This window comes from Dama dama, chromosome 19, assembly GCF_033118175.1.
Source record: "Dama dama isolate Ldn47 chromosome 19, ASM3311817v1, whole genome shotgun sequence".
NCBI classification, from domain to species: Eukaryota; Metazoa; Chordata; class Mammalia; order Artiodactyla; family Cervidae; genus Dama; species Dama dama.
The window spans coordinates 61502844-61521507 of NC_083699.1; the positions used below are offsets into that span (position 1 = coordinate 61502844).

Sequence of the window (18664 nt, forward strand, 5' to 3'; positions counted from 1 at the left end):
CCTGCCCTGCTCACCCCGGTCCCTGCTCTGACCCCTGCTCACCCTGCTCACCCCGGTCCCTGCTCTGACCCCTGCTCACCCTGCTCACCCCGGTCCCTGCTCTGACCCCTGCTCACCCTGCTCACCCCAGTACCTGCTCTGACCCCTGCTCACCCTGCTCACCCCAGTCCCTGCTCTGACCCCTGCCTGCCCTGCTCCCCGGTCCCTGCTCTGACCCCTGCTCACCCTGCTCACCCCGGTCCCTGCTCTGACCCCTGCTCACCCTGCTCACCCCTGTCCCTGCTCTGACCCCTGCCTGCCCTGCTCCCCGGTCCCTGCCCTGACACTCCTAACTGTCCACTGTCCGGCTCACGCGCCCTACCCTATGACAGAGAAACACGCCCTCGGCAATGTCTGTCCCCACACCGCCATCCAGAGCTTTAAGTCTATACTTAGAAAATGTTAATGGCATTACCCATGGGGAACCTTATAACTTCATAATATCCCGGAGCTTCTGTTCTCTTCACGGGTTCCATGAAGGGCCAAGCGCTTTGATGGCTCTTGGGTAAAGAAAAAAGTAAGGTATCTGATACGGCAATTCCATGCAGGAAATCATTTCAAAACATCCGCGTGGAGTGGAGGAAAGGCGGACACCCACCTTCACCTGCTGCAGGATGCTCCTGAGCGTGCTGTATAGCTGCTCGGGGTCCCGGGCCTCCTTACTGGAAAGGGAAGGGCACACAGGAGAACAAGGGTTAGCATGCGCCCCCTGCCGGGCGACGCCTACCCAGCTCATCTGCACAGAAACCTAAGATCAGAGCTACTACTGCGTGTTTTATGAAAAGTGAAACCTAACGAGTGCTGTGGTGGTGACTACAACCAATTTGCCTGTTTTCTCTAAGTTGCTGGGCAGGGAAATAAAAGCACTTCCGTCAGGATCCTCTGGCCCATCACACTTACCTCTTCTCTCTTCCGCTCGGTTTCCAGCCTGTCTCTCCTACACACACCAACGAAATTAAACAGTGAATGAGAACTGCTTTCGGTCAAGAGAGTAACACAGTTAATACTTGTAAAAATGCAATAACATACAGCCATGACTCAATACAATACTACTTCTGAAGAGAGACTGAAATTAACTGCAATTAATTCTTTCCTTCCTTACACACTTGAATATATAAAACATTCCCAAGACTAGCACTGCTCCATCTGCTAGTATTTTTTTAAAGCAGGAACTCCAACCTTTCAGAGGAAAGCATAACAAACAAGCATCGACCTTTCAGAGGAAAGCATAATAAACCAGCACATCTGGGCCTGTGGGCACGTATATTTTTAAAACTGTAAGTCACATTTTCTGCTAATCACCATGTGAAACAGTTAAGCTGTTATTTTAGGTTGGAACAAACTCTGTCCTGCTCTCTATTTTATTTGGCACAGAACCTGCTTGTAACGCAAGATGGTCTCGGGCAGCAGAAAGAAGACACAGCCTGGAATCCAACAGACCTAGATTTGATTTTTTGTTCTCTCCTTAAAAGCTAAGCTACCCTCCATATTAGTCAGCCCTTGCCTCTGTTTATCAATGTATAAGGCAGAATCCAGAACTGAGCTGATTCCTTTTGAGATTTGTTGATGCATGTATAAAAAATTAAAAAAAAAAAGAAGAAGAAGAATGCTTGGCACAGGTACGTTCACTGACACCGTTAATAAGGATAATACACAGAAGTAAAATTTCCAGGTCTAGCAAGGAAAGTAAGATCTGCTGTACGGGATACTTTGTAATGAAGACGTCTATCTGGCCCAAATAATGTCTTATTTTCTTCTGGAGAATTTTAGTTTTGTTTATTTAATCTTCAATACTCTAGAAGATCCTAGATTTGAACTGAATCAAAGTGCCAACATTTATAGCTTCTGATCAACAAAAACAGCTATTTTACATGTTTTAACCCAATATAATTTACTTCTAACATACTCGGAGAAGAACCCTTGGAAAACCACTCTAAAACAGGGAACCTGAGACCAGCGTTACACTGTTGGGTCCACCTGGTTTATTAGTCGGGGGCGCTAAGCTGGGGCGAGCACAGCTCTGCCCCGGACAGCCCAAGGCGGGAGAAGGGCGTGGACGGGAAGCCGCCTGGAGGAGGCAGGGCTGCTGCTCTTCCCGCGGTCACTGGCCACGAGCTGCTCACGGTTACGGGGCTGAGCCAGCCTGGGCCTCAGCCTCCCAGCCCTATGAGCAGAATTCCCTGCCCTTAAGGTCACCTGTGGGAGTGTCCGACACTGCGCCACAAACAACAGGCTCTCAAAGCGATGCGTTAACAGATAAAGCAGGAGCCGGGCCCTGCTCTCCGTGGTGTCTGCCCCGGAAGCAGAGCAGACACAAAGGAGAGCACTGCGCTCTTCCGAGACCGCAGGATCCCAACTAAAGCGGGCGCCCGAACCACCGCGCTCCGGCTTGCTGCTTCCGGGATCTCAGGGCTTGACCAGAAGCGTCTGCCTTAAAGAAGATCAATACATACGAATTCCAGGAATGCTTTCTATCGGGATCTGCCGAACTCCATCTTTAAAACAGGAAAGTCCAGGGTAGACTTTCCGAATCTGGGCTTGTTTTCTTTCTATCAGCTTTTTAATGATCTGCAAAGCACAAGAAGAAACTTCAGTTTAGTGACCGAAGTTTGTGGCTCCAGCTTAAGTCAGAAGTTATTTTCCCAACAAAATTAAGTCTTTAGGAAATAAAAGGGTGAATGATATTAAACGGTGAGACATGAAAACATCCTACGAGGCCATGCACGCTTAGTGTCACTGACAGAGCCATCGTTGAACGTCCCCTGCCCCCGGAAAAAAGCCGGCATTGGGAGACCGCACTGCCCTAGAGCCCACTGCCCTCTTCAGCGTAAGTGCCAGTCATCTCAGCCCTCCCCCGGAGCCTCGGCCACAGCCCTGCAGCCGGGCACCTCAGCTTCCCTGAACGCCGTCGCTAGGCCCAAGCGCTGCCCCGAGCACCTGAACGGCAGGCGTACGCACCAAGTCCCCAGCGCCCGGGAGGACGGACTCCCTGGCGCTCACATATTTCAGGGCGTCAGCCCCAACCTACGACGCTCGCATCCAGAAAGCAGCTCTGCAGACTAAAGGCAGCACAGTCAGGGCAGGGGCCGCCAGAAAGATTTAGGGATAAATTTTGGGAGGAGTCCGTTTGTCTTGTAAAATAATTCCCTTCTCCAGTAGAGCTTCCCAACCCAGGAATCACACCCAGGTCTCCTACACTGCAGCTGGATTCTGTACTGTCTGAGCCCCCAGGGAAACCCAATGTTCTGATGTAACCACTTCCAGGGCGGTTTTCCCTTTAAAGAAGGAAAGGGACTAGTGGTGCAGTGGTGAGGACTCCATGCTCCCGATGCAGGGGCACAGGTTTGATCTCTAGTCAGAGAACTAAGACCCCGCATGCTGCACAGAGCAGCCAAAAAAAGGAAAGAAAGACCAACAACAAACTCAAAAACCACCATATCGAGATTAACTATATCAGCGCTGAATTTTGGAAAACACTAAAACAGTAGCAGTCATTAATCAAATTAACGAAAAAATTCAAGTTGCTAACTTCTTGATCTCAAATGGAAGACTGGTAAATGCTACAGCATGAATACATAATCTTAACAATTAAACACAGGACTTCATAAAATGAATAGAAGTGGCAAAATAGACTGGTGGCAAATCTGCTCAGGGCTGCCCAACATCATGTAAACCACTCAGCAATTTAAAATTTTTCAGTAGCTACTTTAAAAAAAATAAAAAGAAACAGAAGAAACTGATTTTAACAATATATTTTTATTTAACCCAATATATCTAAAATACTATTACTGCAGCATATAATCAACAGAAAAAACTATGAGATATTTTACATGCTTTTATTCACACTAGGTCTTCAAAATCAGAATGCAGTTTACACTTACAGAACATCTGTTTTGACTGGCCATGCAGCTAGCACCCAGTAGCTACATGTGGCTAGTGGCTACCACTGAGGACAGGCAACTCTAAACGGAGGCTCTGCATTAGGTGTTAAGTCCAGGTCTTTTTAAAAAGACTCCTTGGGACTTCCCTGGTGGGCCAGTGGCTAAGACTCCACACTTCCAACTAAGGTCCCACATGCCACGTGGAAGTCACCCCACCCAAAAAAAGAAGAATTTCTGGAAACATGTATACAATGGAACATTACTCAGCCATAAAAAAGAATGAAATAATGCCATTTGCAACAACATGGAAGGACCTAAAGATTATCATACTAACTGAAGTAAGTCAGAGAAAGACATATACCATGTGATATCACTTGTATGTGGAATCTAAAAAAGTTGATACAAATGAACTTATTTCCAAAGCACAAACAGACTTGCAGATAGAAAACAAACTTACGATTACTGAAGGAGAGGAGGCGGAAGAATAAACTGGGAATTTGGGATTAACAGATGCACACTGCCATATAAAAAACAGACAGCAAGGACCTACTGCATAACATAGGGAACTCTACTCAATATTTCATAAGAACCTACATGGGAAAAAATCTTAATATATATATATATGTATGTATATGTATGTATGTGTGTATGTGTGTGTGTATGTAACACTCAATCACTTTGCTATACACCTGAAACTAACACCAACATTGTCAATCAACTATATTTCAATATAAATTTTTTTCAAAGAATCACAATGGCAATTTCTTAAATGAAGGCCTTCAGAAAACTTAATTTCAAACACAGCTTTAAATGTTTTTTTCTCTTCACCAAAGATGCTCTCAGATGTGATAACAAAACAGGCGGCTTCCACCGCCTCACGGAGCACCTTGAGGTGACTGGTAATGTTGGGGTGGGGGGCTACCCAACCTCTCGGACCCTGAGGATCACTTTAGAGAAAGCAGACCTTTCAATCCCACTCTAGCTTCTTATCATCGCTTCCCTAGAAACTCTCTTCAGTTCATCACCATGTCTTCATCTCCGTATCCTCAAATCCATCTTTCATTCCATTTTTGTCTTTTTTCGTCTTCCCAAACAGAGAATCAGGGGGCATATCACCTACTTTTATATTTCACCAAGTCGCACAATGTCTTCCTACAAAACACCCGGGCTCTTCTTCACTCTTTGGCTCCTCCAAGCCCCGGGTGGCAGCCTCACGTGTGAACCGAGCTTAAAGCCGACCCTCCTCCAGCCCCACACACGGCCCTGCTCCGTCCTGCCCGCTCCAGCCTGGCCACCCTTTCTCAGAGGCACTCATCATGTGCACGCCTCAGGCTCCAGGCGCTCCGGGCCCAGGGACCTCGTCTTGCAGGACTCCGTCTGCTCCTGCTGACGGCCTTCTGGGTCCCCTGGCCCCTCCAGTGATGCAAGTGATGCCGGGCCCTCTGCACCCTGGGTCTGCGCTCACCCCGGCGCTCAGCCCCCCCGGCCGCAGTCCTGGTCCCCATCTGCACCCCGCGGCCTCTGCTCCTGTGCCCCAGGGGGAGGACATCCGCCTGCCTGTCTGCTCCTGAGCACCGTCCATCCCTCCCTCCTCAGGGCCTTCCAGAGCTTGACTGAACGGCACGTGTGACAATCACCTGAATTCTATAGAGGTCACTAGGTAAATCCAAGAACCTCACTAAGGTGAGTTCCGAGCTCTTTTAAAAGAAAGAGGTGAACAGCTGCATTCAGGGGTGCCCGCTGGAGACATTGGAAACCGAGGTGGGGGACTCAAGGGGACGGAGCGGGAGGGGGGGCCTTGTCTTCTCCAACGCCAGGCTCCGCTGGACCTAAGACAGCCCAGACAGAGGGTCCCCAACCCAGGGGTCTGGACTCGGAGCCTGCGGACCCCGCGGGGTCCCGCTCTGGCCTCCACGGTGGGAACGTGGGGATGCAGGGAGCAGGGAAGAGTGGGGACCAAGGGGCCAGGAACATGGGGCGCGGGGAGCCGGGTGCCAGCTACCAGCACACGGCTCGGAACTCTGCCTCACGCTGGAACCTCTGCCCAAGAAACAACAGAGGCTGCTTCTATTTTCTAGTTTAATAAAAAGCCTTTGGCTCCCTTCCGTGGGACGTGTATGGAGAAGTCTGAGCTACTTTAACTAAAAGGGAAGCACTCGCTGCTCACCTGGTTCTTAGGACACACCCTGAGAAGGCAGCTTTATCTCTGCGATGTCAGAGACATCAACAAGGAACTAAGAACTGGGATCGAGGCACATAAGCAGAAACCAGAGAACAGAGACAGGCCTACGGCAGATGTCTTTTTTGTTACTCACTAGAGCAAAGCGCCTGCAGTACTCTTGCCTGGAAAAGCCCACAGACAGAGGAGCCTGGTAGGCTGCAGTCCATGGGGTCACTAAGAGTCAGACACGACTGAGCGACTTCACTTTCACTTTTCACTTTCATGCATTGGAGAAGGAAATGGCAACCCACTCCAGTGTTCTTGCCTGGAGAATCCCAGGGACGGGGTGCTTGGTGGGCTGCCGTCTATGGGGTCGCAGAGTCAGACACGACTGAAGCGACTTAGCAGCAGCAGCAGCAGCAGCAAAGCACCTCTGACTGAGTAACAGAAGAATAAAGTGGGACTGGGGCTCCCAGGTGGCTCAGGGGGTGAAGTGTCCACCTACACTGCAGGAGACACAGGAGATGCGAGGTGGATCCCGGATCGGGAAGATCCCCTGGAGGAGGGCCTGGCAACCCACTCCAGTGTTCTTGCCTGGAGAACCCCATGGTCGGAGGAGCCTGGGGGCTACAGTGCATGTGGTCGCAGAGACTCGGACTTGACGGAAGCAAACTGACAGGACAGGTGCAAAGCGGGATTGACGTGGGGTGCGATTTCCCAGTGTTTGAACTCCAAGAGCTAGGGGACCAGGAGGGTGATCCTCTGTTTACTATGTAAAGTTCACTCGTTTAATAAACGGCCTGTGTTGTGCTCCCCTAACTATGCCTTTATGTTTCTTTCTCCTGTCTTACAAAAATGTGAAACTTGTTATGTAATCAAGTCCATCAACCTTCCCTTCACCCCTTTTCTTTTAGTTCATATGCATAAAAGACTTGACCCCAGTATCAGAGGACAAATCACCTGGAACTTCCCTGGGGTCCCTTGGTTAAGACTCCGCACATCCACTGCAGGGGGCGTGGGTTCAACCCCTGGTCAGGGAACTAAGACTCCGCAAGCTATGTGGTGTGGCCAAAAAAAAAAAGTTCTCTCCAGATCACAAATCATTTAATATCTGGAAGAATACACTTTCAGAACTTGCAATGGAAAAGAGATGAATACACACTAAGATAAATATGGAAGATGATGAGTAACTGAAGTCCAAATGAGTGGATCAAACTAGTGCTTGAGAGGTTCAAAGAGGAATGGAACACAGGCAGAAGTGGTGTGTGTGTGTGTGTGTGTGTGTGCGCGTGAATTGGGAGAGGAAGTAAGTGAAGGATGAAGACACCACGTCAAAGGGTTAGAGCGTCAGTAACAGCCTTGGAGAGCAGTTTAGAAAAGGGAATAAAGAGATGAGTCTGGGAAGAAGGCATGGGGCCGGCATGTAAGAGGCCTTGAAGGTAAAACCACTGTATTTTATACCAATTTAATAGGTATTGACCCCTGCTTCAAAGTGGTGATGCAGACAGGAGGTAAAGGATACGTTCAAAGAAGAAATCCAGACAAAGCAGAGCAAGCGGAGGTCCTGGTGTCCAGCAGACGCCCCCCCAGAGCCCAGGGGTGCGCACTGCGCCCTAGAGGAGCCTGGTCTGTGCAGAGGGAACCCGAGTCGGCCACACGCTTACCTCCTTCTGCTTCTTAATGATGACAGAGAACTCCGTGTATGGGATCCGTGGATTTAGCTCACATCCCATTAAAGTGGCACCTTCATAATCCTTGATGTAGCCAACATATTTGGTTTTAGGTATTTTAATTTCTTTGGAGAAACCCTGCAAAACCAGTAACTTCATTTAAAAAGGCCCTGAGCATCAAACACCCTGTCTGAGTGCAAACTACATGTGAGGCCTGGCTTGGTGGCGGCAGAGGTCCAAGCTCCTTTCTGACTATCCTGGGGCATTAGCATGAAACTCCTCTAAGAAGTTCATCAAAAATCAAACTGTGCAAATAGGAAGCAACCGAACATAAAATAATAATATTTAATTTAGCATTAAGCTGCACGTAGAGAGGGGGCCTCTAGGATGTTCTGGAAATCAACTAACAGTGAACCCTATTTTGAAAGCAAAATTTGTCCAAAAATATACCAAGAACCTTGATATTGAAGAAATGAAACACTTAATAGACAAAAAACTTCCAGACCATTACAAGTGTGGTTGTTTCAGTGACGTTAATACTTTGCAATATATTCATTTACATACTTTAAGCTGTAATAACATAGTTATACAGGGAATATAGTCATATTATTTATAACAATTTTCCTTAAGGTGTCTGTTTCAAATTTTTGCAGAAAATTACTTGGGACTTCAGTTTCTTGCCTCCTCTTTCAGTAAAAACTTATTTTCCAAGCAATTATTCCCATCAGCCTCAGAGAGGACCACAGACGCAGACAAGTCATTGAGAACAGAATGGAGAGAGTGACATGGAAGCTTACACACCACCACGTGTGAAATAAAAACCAGTGCGAGTTTTCTGTGTGACTCAGGGGGCCCGAACTGGGGCTCCGGAACTCCCCAGAGCGGTGGGGAGGGGTGGACGGTGGGAGGCAGGTGAGGAGGGAGGAGCTAACACGAACCTGCGCTGATCCATGTGATGTGGCGGAGGCCAACACAGGAATGGGAAGCAATCTTCCTTCATTAAAAATAAATCAGCTTGGGGCGGGGCGGTGGAAAGCATGGCTGAGGGCTTCCCTGGTGGCGCAGCGGTACAGAATCTGCCTGCCGATGCAGAAGCACAGGCTTGCTCCTTGGTCCAGGAAGGTCCCACTGCGCCCGCGCCCCAGGACCGTGAGCTCCAAAGCCTGCGCCCCGCAACCAGCGCCTGCGCCCCACGCCAAGCGCGACCCCCCTGGAGCCGGGGCCGCGGGGGGGTGGCCCGCTCGCAGCAGAGAGAAGCCCACGCAGCGATGGGCAGCAGAGCCAGAGACAAATCAATGAAAAATTCCTAATCTTTTTCTAAAAAAAAATCCTTGCTGAGTTACTTCTTTGCCATGCAGGTACAGCCTAGGAAAGCTGACACTCAAGTCCCAGTAAAATAAAGCCACTGAGATCTCTCTAGCAAGTTTTACTATAAAAGTTACCAATGCATCGCAGAATGAGAAGAAAATAAAAAGGTTAATCATCTGACACTGTAGGGAAAGATTTCTAGTCATATGTATAAGGACTTATATTTTTCAAAGAGGTTAACAGATTTTATGTGATAAAATCTCTAAAATTCTGTACATTGGGAAAAAAGCCATAAGCAATGTTGAAACAGAAAAACCAGGGAGAAAAATCATAAAATAAAAGGTTATTACTCTCATATCCTTATATATGAGTTCTAATAAATCAATAGAAAAATAAATATTTTAATAGAAAAAGAGGCAAAATACAATAAAGTGGCATTTCAAAAAAAGAAGAAATACAAAGAGTCAATGAACAAGGAAAAACAGGTCAAATCTCACAATAATCAAATGAATGCAAACATGCTCAATTTGTTACCTAGGAAAGGGGTAAAAAAAATTTTTTTTCAATCAACTCCTTTCCTGAGCCCCTTTACATACTGCTGACAAGAGCAGAAATTGTTACAGTATTTGTTATTATTTGTTACAGTGCATAACAAAACGTTAGATATGTCTGGAAGCCCACACTCACACATAGACACTTACTTACAAAAAATACATAAATGTTCCCTAAATGTGGGATTGGTGTGAGAAATTAGTTTCCATTTCTACAACAACAATTCAGAGAACCATCAAAAATCATAATTAAAAAATCAGACAATAGTAAGTAAAAAAGTCAACTAATTAAACTGCATATAGTATGAGCCAATTTTGTTTATATACACACAAACACACACAGAGAAAAAAACATAGGAAGGGTATCTGTCAAAACATTAACAGTAAATTTCTCTGGGTGGTGGAATCACATGCAATTTTTCTTTTTTTTGGAGTTTTATTTCATTTTCCAGTTATTATATTTCTATAATAACTATACATTACTTTTGTCATCAAAAAAGTAAACGGAAAATGTTTAGGAATCTAGAATTATAAAGCACTATTAAAAAAACATGTAGCAGGGACTTCCCTGGTGGTCCAGTGGTTCAGACTCCACTCTTCCACTGCAGGGACTTTACACCTGGTCGGGGAAGGAGGGTCCCACATACTGAGCCACAAGGGCAAAGAAACAGAAGAATCCTCAGAGGGCTGAGATGAAACTTCTAGTAGAAAGAACTAAGATGTGGCTAAGCGCCCAGCCACCCACATGCTGACGGAGCAGGACTGTCTGGAGCCCTCTGTGACGTCAGAACTTCCTCTCTGCCATCAGAAACACACTCTGACTTCCAGAGATTAAATCTATTTCTCTCTTTCAAGGTGAACTCCAGTCCCCCAATGTGAACCCCCCTCAGCCTGGAGAGACCACGTTTTAGACTGTCGTGGTGCAACAGTGCACCCCACTCACAGATGACATCCCTTCATTCACTCAAACATTTATTTAGTACTGATGGTGTGCTGGTCACACCCTCTAATCCAGACTGAAGTTTACCTCTGGCTTAAGGCTTTCAAAACAAATGTGTGTCCTTATAAGGAAAAGACACTGCTGGGGGGAGGACTTATTTGCATGAAAGCTACTTGAGTGGATATCAAGAAAAGGAAGGGCAGAGCAGGTTTGCACAGCCAAAAAACCCACCTGCTTCTTGAAATATCCAATTGCATATTCATCTGCATAGGTGAGGAAGTTCAGGATGTCATGTTTTATGTGGTATTCCTTCAGGTGGTTCATCAGGTGTGTTCCATAGCCCTATGGGCAAGTCAGTATACAGACAAATATATTAGGTTCTGGACAAAAGAAAGTCCCACATTTTCACTGAGAAATACTCGCAAATTTAGGCATATGTATTACCAATGTAATACCAATACCCTTCTTGAGTTTCTGAACTTTGAAAATGAGCTGCAAAGCCAAAAAATTCAAAATTGTTGAATTAAAATACAATCATCACTTAAAAACACAAGTTTCTGGCTCTTAGAAAAGAATATACCAAAGCTACAAGCTGCTCATTCACACCTAGAGATTACAGGCTGAATATTAATAGAGGTGTCTGGAGTAAATATTGATCATGAATTTCTGCTTATGTTTAGAGTATTTGAGAACCTGAGATCAAAAGAGCAATGTAAATGAGAAGGGCTAACCTTTTCTAGAATATTAACTAATACAAGTGTTTCCTATATACAACAAGTCAGCAATCCTTTCAAAGAACTGTATCATCACACACAAAGGATTTTCAACTTGGTCTTTTCAGACCTTTCCCAGCAAAGTCTGAGGAGCCCCGAAGTGCTGAGTGAGCCAGAAGACATTAGGAAGTAACTAAGAACAGTGACAGAGGATGGGATGGTTGAATGGCAACACCAATTCAATGGACATGAATTTGAGCAACTCTGGGAGATGGTGAGGGACAGGGAAGTCTGGCATGCTGAAGTCCATGGGGTCGTGAAGACCTGGACATGACTTAGCAACTGAACAACAGCAGCAAAAATAGTGAACAATGTTGAATAAATTAATGATTGAAATATGAAAAAAAAGAGTAAAGTTTCTTGGTGATGGACAAAGCTTAAAGAAAATGTATAAATTTAAAGGGATGGTTTGAGAATCTCATAAAAAGAAGATGAAAGTAAACCCAGACACGAATACCTTTACATCAATATTTTAGAATTTGATGACACATTTTTCTAAAGAACTCAAAGAGGCTCACAGGTATGACGTCATGGAACTACAGCACCATACTGGAGAAGGGTCTTGGCAGTCATTTGGTCTAATTCTTCCCCATGTGAAGCTAGGAGTCTTCTGCCATCTACCTCAGGGAGGTCAGCCGCTAGAAAACCTCCACTTACGGTGCTCACTGAGTCCTTGGACCAGTTCGTTTTCAGCCACTGTTGTGGCTGGGAAGTTCTTTCTAATTTTCACCTGTGATCTGACCCCTTGTTTTTTCTATTGACCTTAGTTCTGGTCCTAGAATAACAGTGACTCTTCCCTGCTCTTAACAACTCCCTAAGCCCTTGAAAATCACCCACGTCCATCCCTACCTCCCAGGTCCCAGGTCCCGCCTCATCGAGGCTTCAGTCCTGCCTCGTACGCATGACTGGAGACCCCATCTCAACGTTACTCGTATCTTTCAAGGCTTGCTCCTGTGTAACAATACACGTCTAGAGCACGGATCCCAAAACCAAGCATAACATCCAGGGGATGATCTGACCAGTACATAGGGAAAGAGTACAACTGTCTTCCTATTCTGGAAACTATTCTTTCATTGGTATTGACCATAGACATGTTAGCTTTTCCCAAACATGTCACAATACTGACACTCTGCAAGTCTGAATGTAACTCAGACTAAAGGATGAAGGAAAGCTCTCTTAAGGAGAAGAGAGTAAGATGGGGAAAATAAACACATAAAACTCATAATTACAGTATACGAGTAGCTGTTCAAAGTGGCAGCCACTAGCCATGTGTAGCTTTTGAGCAATGGGAATATGATAAGTCCAAATTGAGGTGTGCAAGTGTAAAATACACACCACAAAAAAAAACACCTCTCATTAACAACGTCTATTACATATTGAAATGACTGTATTTTGGACACATTCAGTTAAATAGAAAATGTCTGCAAAACAGAAACAGAGGCACAGATGCAGAACAAGTGTATGGACGGCAGGCTGGGAAGGGCGATGGGCTGGACGGGAGACTGCGGGTGGGATTTCTGCTTTACATGGAAATGTACTGGTACATGACCTACAAAATTAAATCTTGTTTTTAAAGAAAAGTGGGAGAAAAAAAACGGAGAAAAGGGAAGGATTTGCTACTGCGTGTGCAGAGGAATAGTAATGTCTAGGGATCAGTAAGAAACGAGTCTTCTGATGAAACCTAGATGCAGCGGATGGAAGAGAGACAGGCTTTTGCTGTATACGCCACCTTGTAAGGAGCTAATAAAACTATTAGAATCCCATGGGCTCCTCTGTCCATGGGATTCTCCAGGCAGGAATGCTGGAGTGGGTTGTCATGCCCTTCTCCAGGGGGTCTTCCCGATCCAGGGATCAAACTCGGGTCTCCTGCGCCTCCTGCGTTGCAGGCAGATTCTTTACCTCTGAACCTCCGGGGGGGGTTCCTCTTTGTTGTATTTCCAGCATGTAAATCAATTCCAGGTACCTGGTATATACTCAATAACTATCAGAAGGTAGTTTTCCCCCGGGAACATCTAGAACCAATATTCTGCATTTTTTCATCTTAATATATCACTGACATTGTTAATAATGGATTTATCAGAGGATGAGATGGTTGGATGGCATCACTGACTCAATGGACATGAGTTTGGGTAAACTCCAGGAGTTGGTGATGGACAGGGAGGCCTGGTGTGCTGTAGTCCATGGGGTCGCAAAGAGTTGGACACGACTGGGCGACTGAACTGAACTGAATAGAACTATGCATTTTCTCCCCTTCATCCACAATCCAAGGATTTTACTCAAGAAGAACAATAATGGTTCTGTTGTTAGCAGCATCTCAAAATCTGCATGAGATAGTCTTTATCACTGGCCACTGATCTGTCACCTCTCCAAAGAATTTCCAGATTCCAGCTGCTTGTGAGTAGGGGCTGTCTTTCATCTTGAATCCTGTGTGCCTAGTATTGTGACCAGCAGTAGTAAAGCTCAAATATCTGCTTGGTTAAAGAAGCAGTAACAGAGGTAAGCTATTATATGCAAAAATGCTTAGATTTTCCACCCCAGCACTGTTTCCCCTCTTTGCATGCCTTTCAACTGTCATGGGCTTCCCTGATAGCCCAGTTAGTAAAGAATCTGCCTGCAATGCAGGAGACCCCAGTTCGATTCCTGGGTCAGGAAGATCCCCTGGAGGAGGGAAAGGCTACCCACTCCAGGATTCTGGCCTGGAGAATTCCACAGACTGTACAGTCCATGGGGTCGCAGAGTCGGACACAACTGAGCAACTTTCACTTCAACTGTCACCAAAAGGATTCCTTTCCAAATCCACCTGGTAACTTCAGTGTTTATTTAAATACTTATTATGGTTAAATAAGTATTAGCCCTGTAACTTTAAAGTTGCATATAATGTCAAAACCAAATAGTTAGATAATCTATTTTAAAACCAGGTTAGGAGCTTTAAGTAAATTCTCAAATGTTATCTTGTATGTGTTCTAAGCAAGATAAACTCACACAAAAATCTTATTTGAAGCATTACAGGAATTTATATATAAGCTTAAGTCTCTAAAATGAGTGGATGCAAATTTTAAAGTACCATTTAGCCCAGATTTTTAATACCTCAGATCAAAATTGTAATCCTCCATTTAAGATCTTGCTGTTTTCACAAATAAATGCTAGCGCCATTGGCTTCCACCAGATTCATCCATTCTATTCAGTTTTTAAAGATTAATCTTCATTTGCTAAAACTACTTTCAAGTCACTTACAAAAAATGGCTTTTCTTTTTGCTTTTCCTGCTCAGTTTGTGATTTGGCCACCTTCCTTTAAGTCTTTAGAAAATTACATGGTTTGGGGGGAAAAAAAATACACTACCCTTCTGGGAAGTAATAAGACAAAGCATCCGATTCATATTAAGCACCTTTAGTTACCCTCTGGAATCCTAAAAGTGTCCAAGGCAACCTTAACCAACCTTTCCAAACAAGTTGCTTGGTGTAGCTTTCTGTGCAAACAAATATTATGCAATCTTCTTCTGAAATTGTAAACCAAGGGCATATTTTCAAGTTCCTCTCCCTACAAAAAGCCCAACCAAATTTTCTTTAAGCGAGTTCCTAAATTCAGGACCCTGGAGTTGTCTCTCAGTTTGGCCAGGGGTAAATGAATCTGTGACAGGCATAGCAAGCGGACCACCTGAAGACACACCGCCAAAGCACCCCCACACGGGCAGAGGTCAGTCTCATGCAAACGTGTGCCCTCACCTCCCCCAGTCAGAAGGATGAATGTGACACTGCTGCATTTTGTTTGCCCTTGGATGCTTCACGTTGTGAGTCAACGTCAAAAGCCCCTTTTGTGCTTTCTGAGAGGAGCCCACAGCTGTTGTCGGCACAGTGACTGTGACACAGAGCTGAGCTGTTAATGAAGCCAAAAGCGCCCTCAGCGTTGGCTGCGGCCCCCAGGCCAAGCACGATTCCTTCCAGAGATCATCCGTTTTCGGTTTTTGTATCTGGCATTGCTTCATGGTAACTGAAGAAGGCAACAGTGTCCTTAGGCCCGCAATGTCCAAGCCCAGAGAGCCCTAGTCCAGAGCAAGACAGGTGCAGTCTAAAACACACTGTGGATTTCAGAGACTCGGTACAAATCAAAGAATGTAAACAGTCTCCATAATTCCTGGCCCCTGAGTGCCTGCTGCAAGGACAGCACTTTGGATATACTGAGTAAAATAAAGTATATATTTTTAGAATTATTTTTCCGTATTTTCAATGTAGCTAACAGAAAATTTAAACTCACATGTTGCTGACATGGGCACATCATGTTATAGATCATTGGGCAGCACTGCCTTAGACTTTCCAATACGTTATCTCGTAGCTACTGATTCAGTAGCTACTTATCTTTCCACCAAATGCCATAGTTTTGTATGACTTTAGGACTCCCCAAGTACCAAACCCTCTGAAGACACGTTTCTGGTTCCACTTTCATGAAAGCAACAGAGTAGGACACAACATCACCTAGATCTTCCTGCCAATTAGGAGTCTGGTCTATTCCAGGCAGATGGCAAAGCCAACCGCACGGTAAACATGGCAGTCTGGTTCCTGGGGAGGGACTTGTGCCAAGGACAGCTGGGAAAGCGAGTCAGAATCACACACACTCGCAGATCTGACTCTCACACCCACACAGATCCGACTCTCACACTCACACAGATCAGTCTCTCACACTCACACAGATCAGTCTCTCACACTCACTCACACAGATCAGACTCACACTCACTCAGATCAGAATCACACTCAGATCAGTCTCTCACACGCATACAGATCAGAATCACACACTCACACAGATCAGTCTCTCACACACTCACAGATCAGAATCACACACTTACACAGATCAGTCTCTCACACACTCACAAAGGTCCGTCTCTCTCACATGCATACAGATCAGTCTCTCACACACTCACACTCCCCAAAAGACCCAAGTTCCAAACCTTGCATGAGTATTTCTGAAACCCGGTCATACAATTACTCACATTTTTCATCAATTCCCCAACAGGATTTCTTTAGCCCTTGTCCCCTCACTTCAGGCACGAGGTCCTAAGGTATCTTTCTGAGGTCTGAGCCACCTCAGGCATCTCCCTAACCCACATGGCACCACACCCCTTCTGCTGGTGCCGTGTGCCCAGGCGTGTGTGGACACATCTGCACATGGAAATCACCAACACCACTGAGAGTGTTTGCAGACACCTCTTCACGTGCCATAAACTAAACCTGAGCTGCTCCTGGGGCTGCCTGGTGTCCCCAGCCCCGGCCCCGACCCTGAGGTCCAACAAAGCCCGGTAGAGACTGACTGTGGGTATGTGGAGGCGTGTGCCCTCCACACACACACACACACACACACACACACACACACACACACACACACTCGCAGTGAGAGGATACTCCTCAGAGTCCGGGACTCTCTGGACATGGAGACCCTGCCACGCTCTGCGGCTTTTGTGAAAAGCACCACATCCTGCATTTCTTCTGAGACCCTGGGTGAGTCTTACCTTGACTTGTTCATTAGAGGTTACAGCGCAGAAAACAATCTCTGTGAAGCCCTGGGACGGGAACATCCGGAAGCAGATACCGCCAATGACACGGCCGTCTTTGATTAAAGCAAGGGTTTTGTGCTTCCTGGAAGAAGAAGATTTCGTCACCGTTTCACCTCCTGTTCGGGGTGTTCCTCATTAACCAGTCAGGAAAACTGGAAGGAAGGGGGTTCTTTTTTGATTTTTCTGTGAAAACCGCGTCTGTCTGGTCACCATCTCACTTAGAACATTCTCTAAGTGGATGTCTTAGAGCAAGCTTGCCACCAAGATATCCCCAGAGTTTTCTTGAGGACCAAATGCCAGCCACCTGAGGGGGGCCTGAGCCCCCAGGCAAAGAACAGAGCCCGTGGACAGGCGCTGACTGGCGCTGAAACAGGGTCACGTCCGACACCCGTGAACCCAGGACGGCAGCCCAGGGGGAGCAAAAGCCAGGGACCTGAGCACACGTTTCTGAAGAGTTCACTCTCACTCAGAAATACCACAGAAGCTATAAGGAAAAGAAAACACAATCCACCTGCACGATTTGCTAAAACCAGGCTTCTAGACTCCCGTCAAGCCTTCTGCCTAAAATGTCACTCTGAACAGTCACGGGCATGGGTCACAGTCCACACAGGCGACTGTATGTTAAAATGCATTCAATTACGGAAGCTTTCTCTCCTGTCTTTTCCTTATTTTTAATGCAATGGGTGATCAAAGTTAACCTAACACCACAATAATCTTGCCAGGGCTTACAGACTCAGGCAAGAACGGAACCTACTTAAGACGCCAAAATCAGAATATTTGACTATGAGAAAATTGGGACATCCTCTTAATGTTTATATATTCCTTCACTAATGCAATGAATGAAGCACAGAATGGTCACCAGCAGCTTAAAATATAAAGCCTCATTAACAAAAAATTGATCAGCTGCTGGAAAACTAATCTGAACGCCTTTGGCCATGGCCGTGGTTGTGACGTCACTCTGTCTGCACAGCTGATGAGAAGCAGCAGGACTTGGTGGGTGACTGTGACTGACTTTCACTACCTGAGCGGTTCCTCTTTCATTTAAAAAGGAGAATGAGGTCCCTGGTGGTCCAGTGAAGACCTAACCTTTCAAAGCAGAGGGTGGGATCAAATCCCCATTTGATTCCTGACCAGGGAGCTGAGATCACACTTGCCTTGGGGTCAAAAAAACCAAAACATAAGACAGAAAAAATATTGCAACAAATTCAAGAGAGACTTTAAAAAATGGTACACATTAAAAAAAAAATCTTCAAGGCTGGTTCATGTTGATGTTTGGTAGAAACCAATACAATTCTGTAAAGCAATTATCCTTCAATTAAAAGTAAATAATTTTTTAAGTAAAAAAAAATCTTAAAAAACAGAATGCATTTTACAAAATAAATCAGGAAAGCAGAAAGCAAAGGGATGGAAGCAAAGCGGGGGCAGGACTCACGGATCGAAGACGAGCCGCGTGATGTACTCTTTGGGCATGCGCGGCAGCTGGTGTGAAAACACGTTCTGCAGCCCCACCAGCCACATGAGCACCTTCTTGTTGGGCTTCTGGCTCAGAGAGTTGCCCACCACGTGGAACTCGATCACACCCCGCCGCTCCTCCAGCCTGGCCGCCTCGTCCCTGGCCGAGTGCGCTGACAGAAAGTTGGTCTGGGAGCAGGAGACAGGAGGTTACATGGAGCCCCTCCCTAAGACGGGAGGGACAGTTCACGGCAGCGCCTCTCCTCCATGCGCTAATAAGATACCTATTCGTGGGTTTCAGGGTCCCAACCAATAACACACAAGCCATGAAAACAAAACAGACAGC

The 18664-nt window shown here is 45.9% G+C and overlaps 1 protein-coding gene across 1 annotated transcript in view; it reads right to left on the reverse strand.

Annotated features, from left to right (window-relative positions):
• Positions 1 to 18664, reverse strand: part of KAT2B (lysine acetyltransferase 2B) — a 92938-nt gene that overhangs the window by 5550 nt on the left and 68724 nt on the right. Inside the window, exons 10-17 of the mRNA XM_061167242.1 lie at positions 18299 to 18507; positions 16822 to 16948; positions 10782 to 10892; positions 7746 to 7889; positions 2493 to 2607; positions 940 to 976; positions 638 to 701; positions 455 to 539 (exon numbers count right to left, since the gene is read on the reverse strand). Of these exons, the coding sequence (XP_061023225.1) occupies positions 455 to 539; positions 638 to 701; positions 940 to 976; positions 2493 to 2607; positions 7746 to 7889; positions 10782 to 10892; positions 16822 to 16948; positions 18299 to 18507 (892 nt within the window). The remainder of the gene's footprint in view (positions 1 to 454; positions 540 to 637; positions 702 to 939; positions 977 to 2492; positions 2608 to 7745; positions 7890 to 10781; positions 10893 to 16821; positions 16949 to 18298; positions 18508 to 18664) is intronic.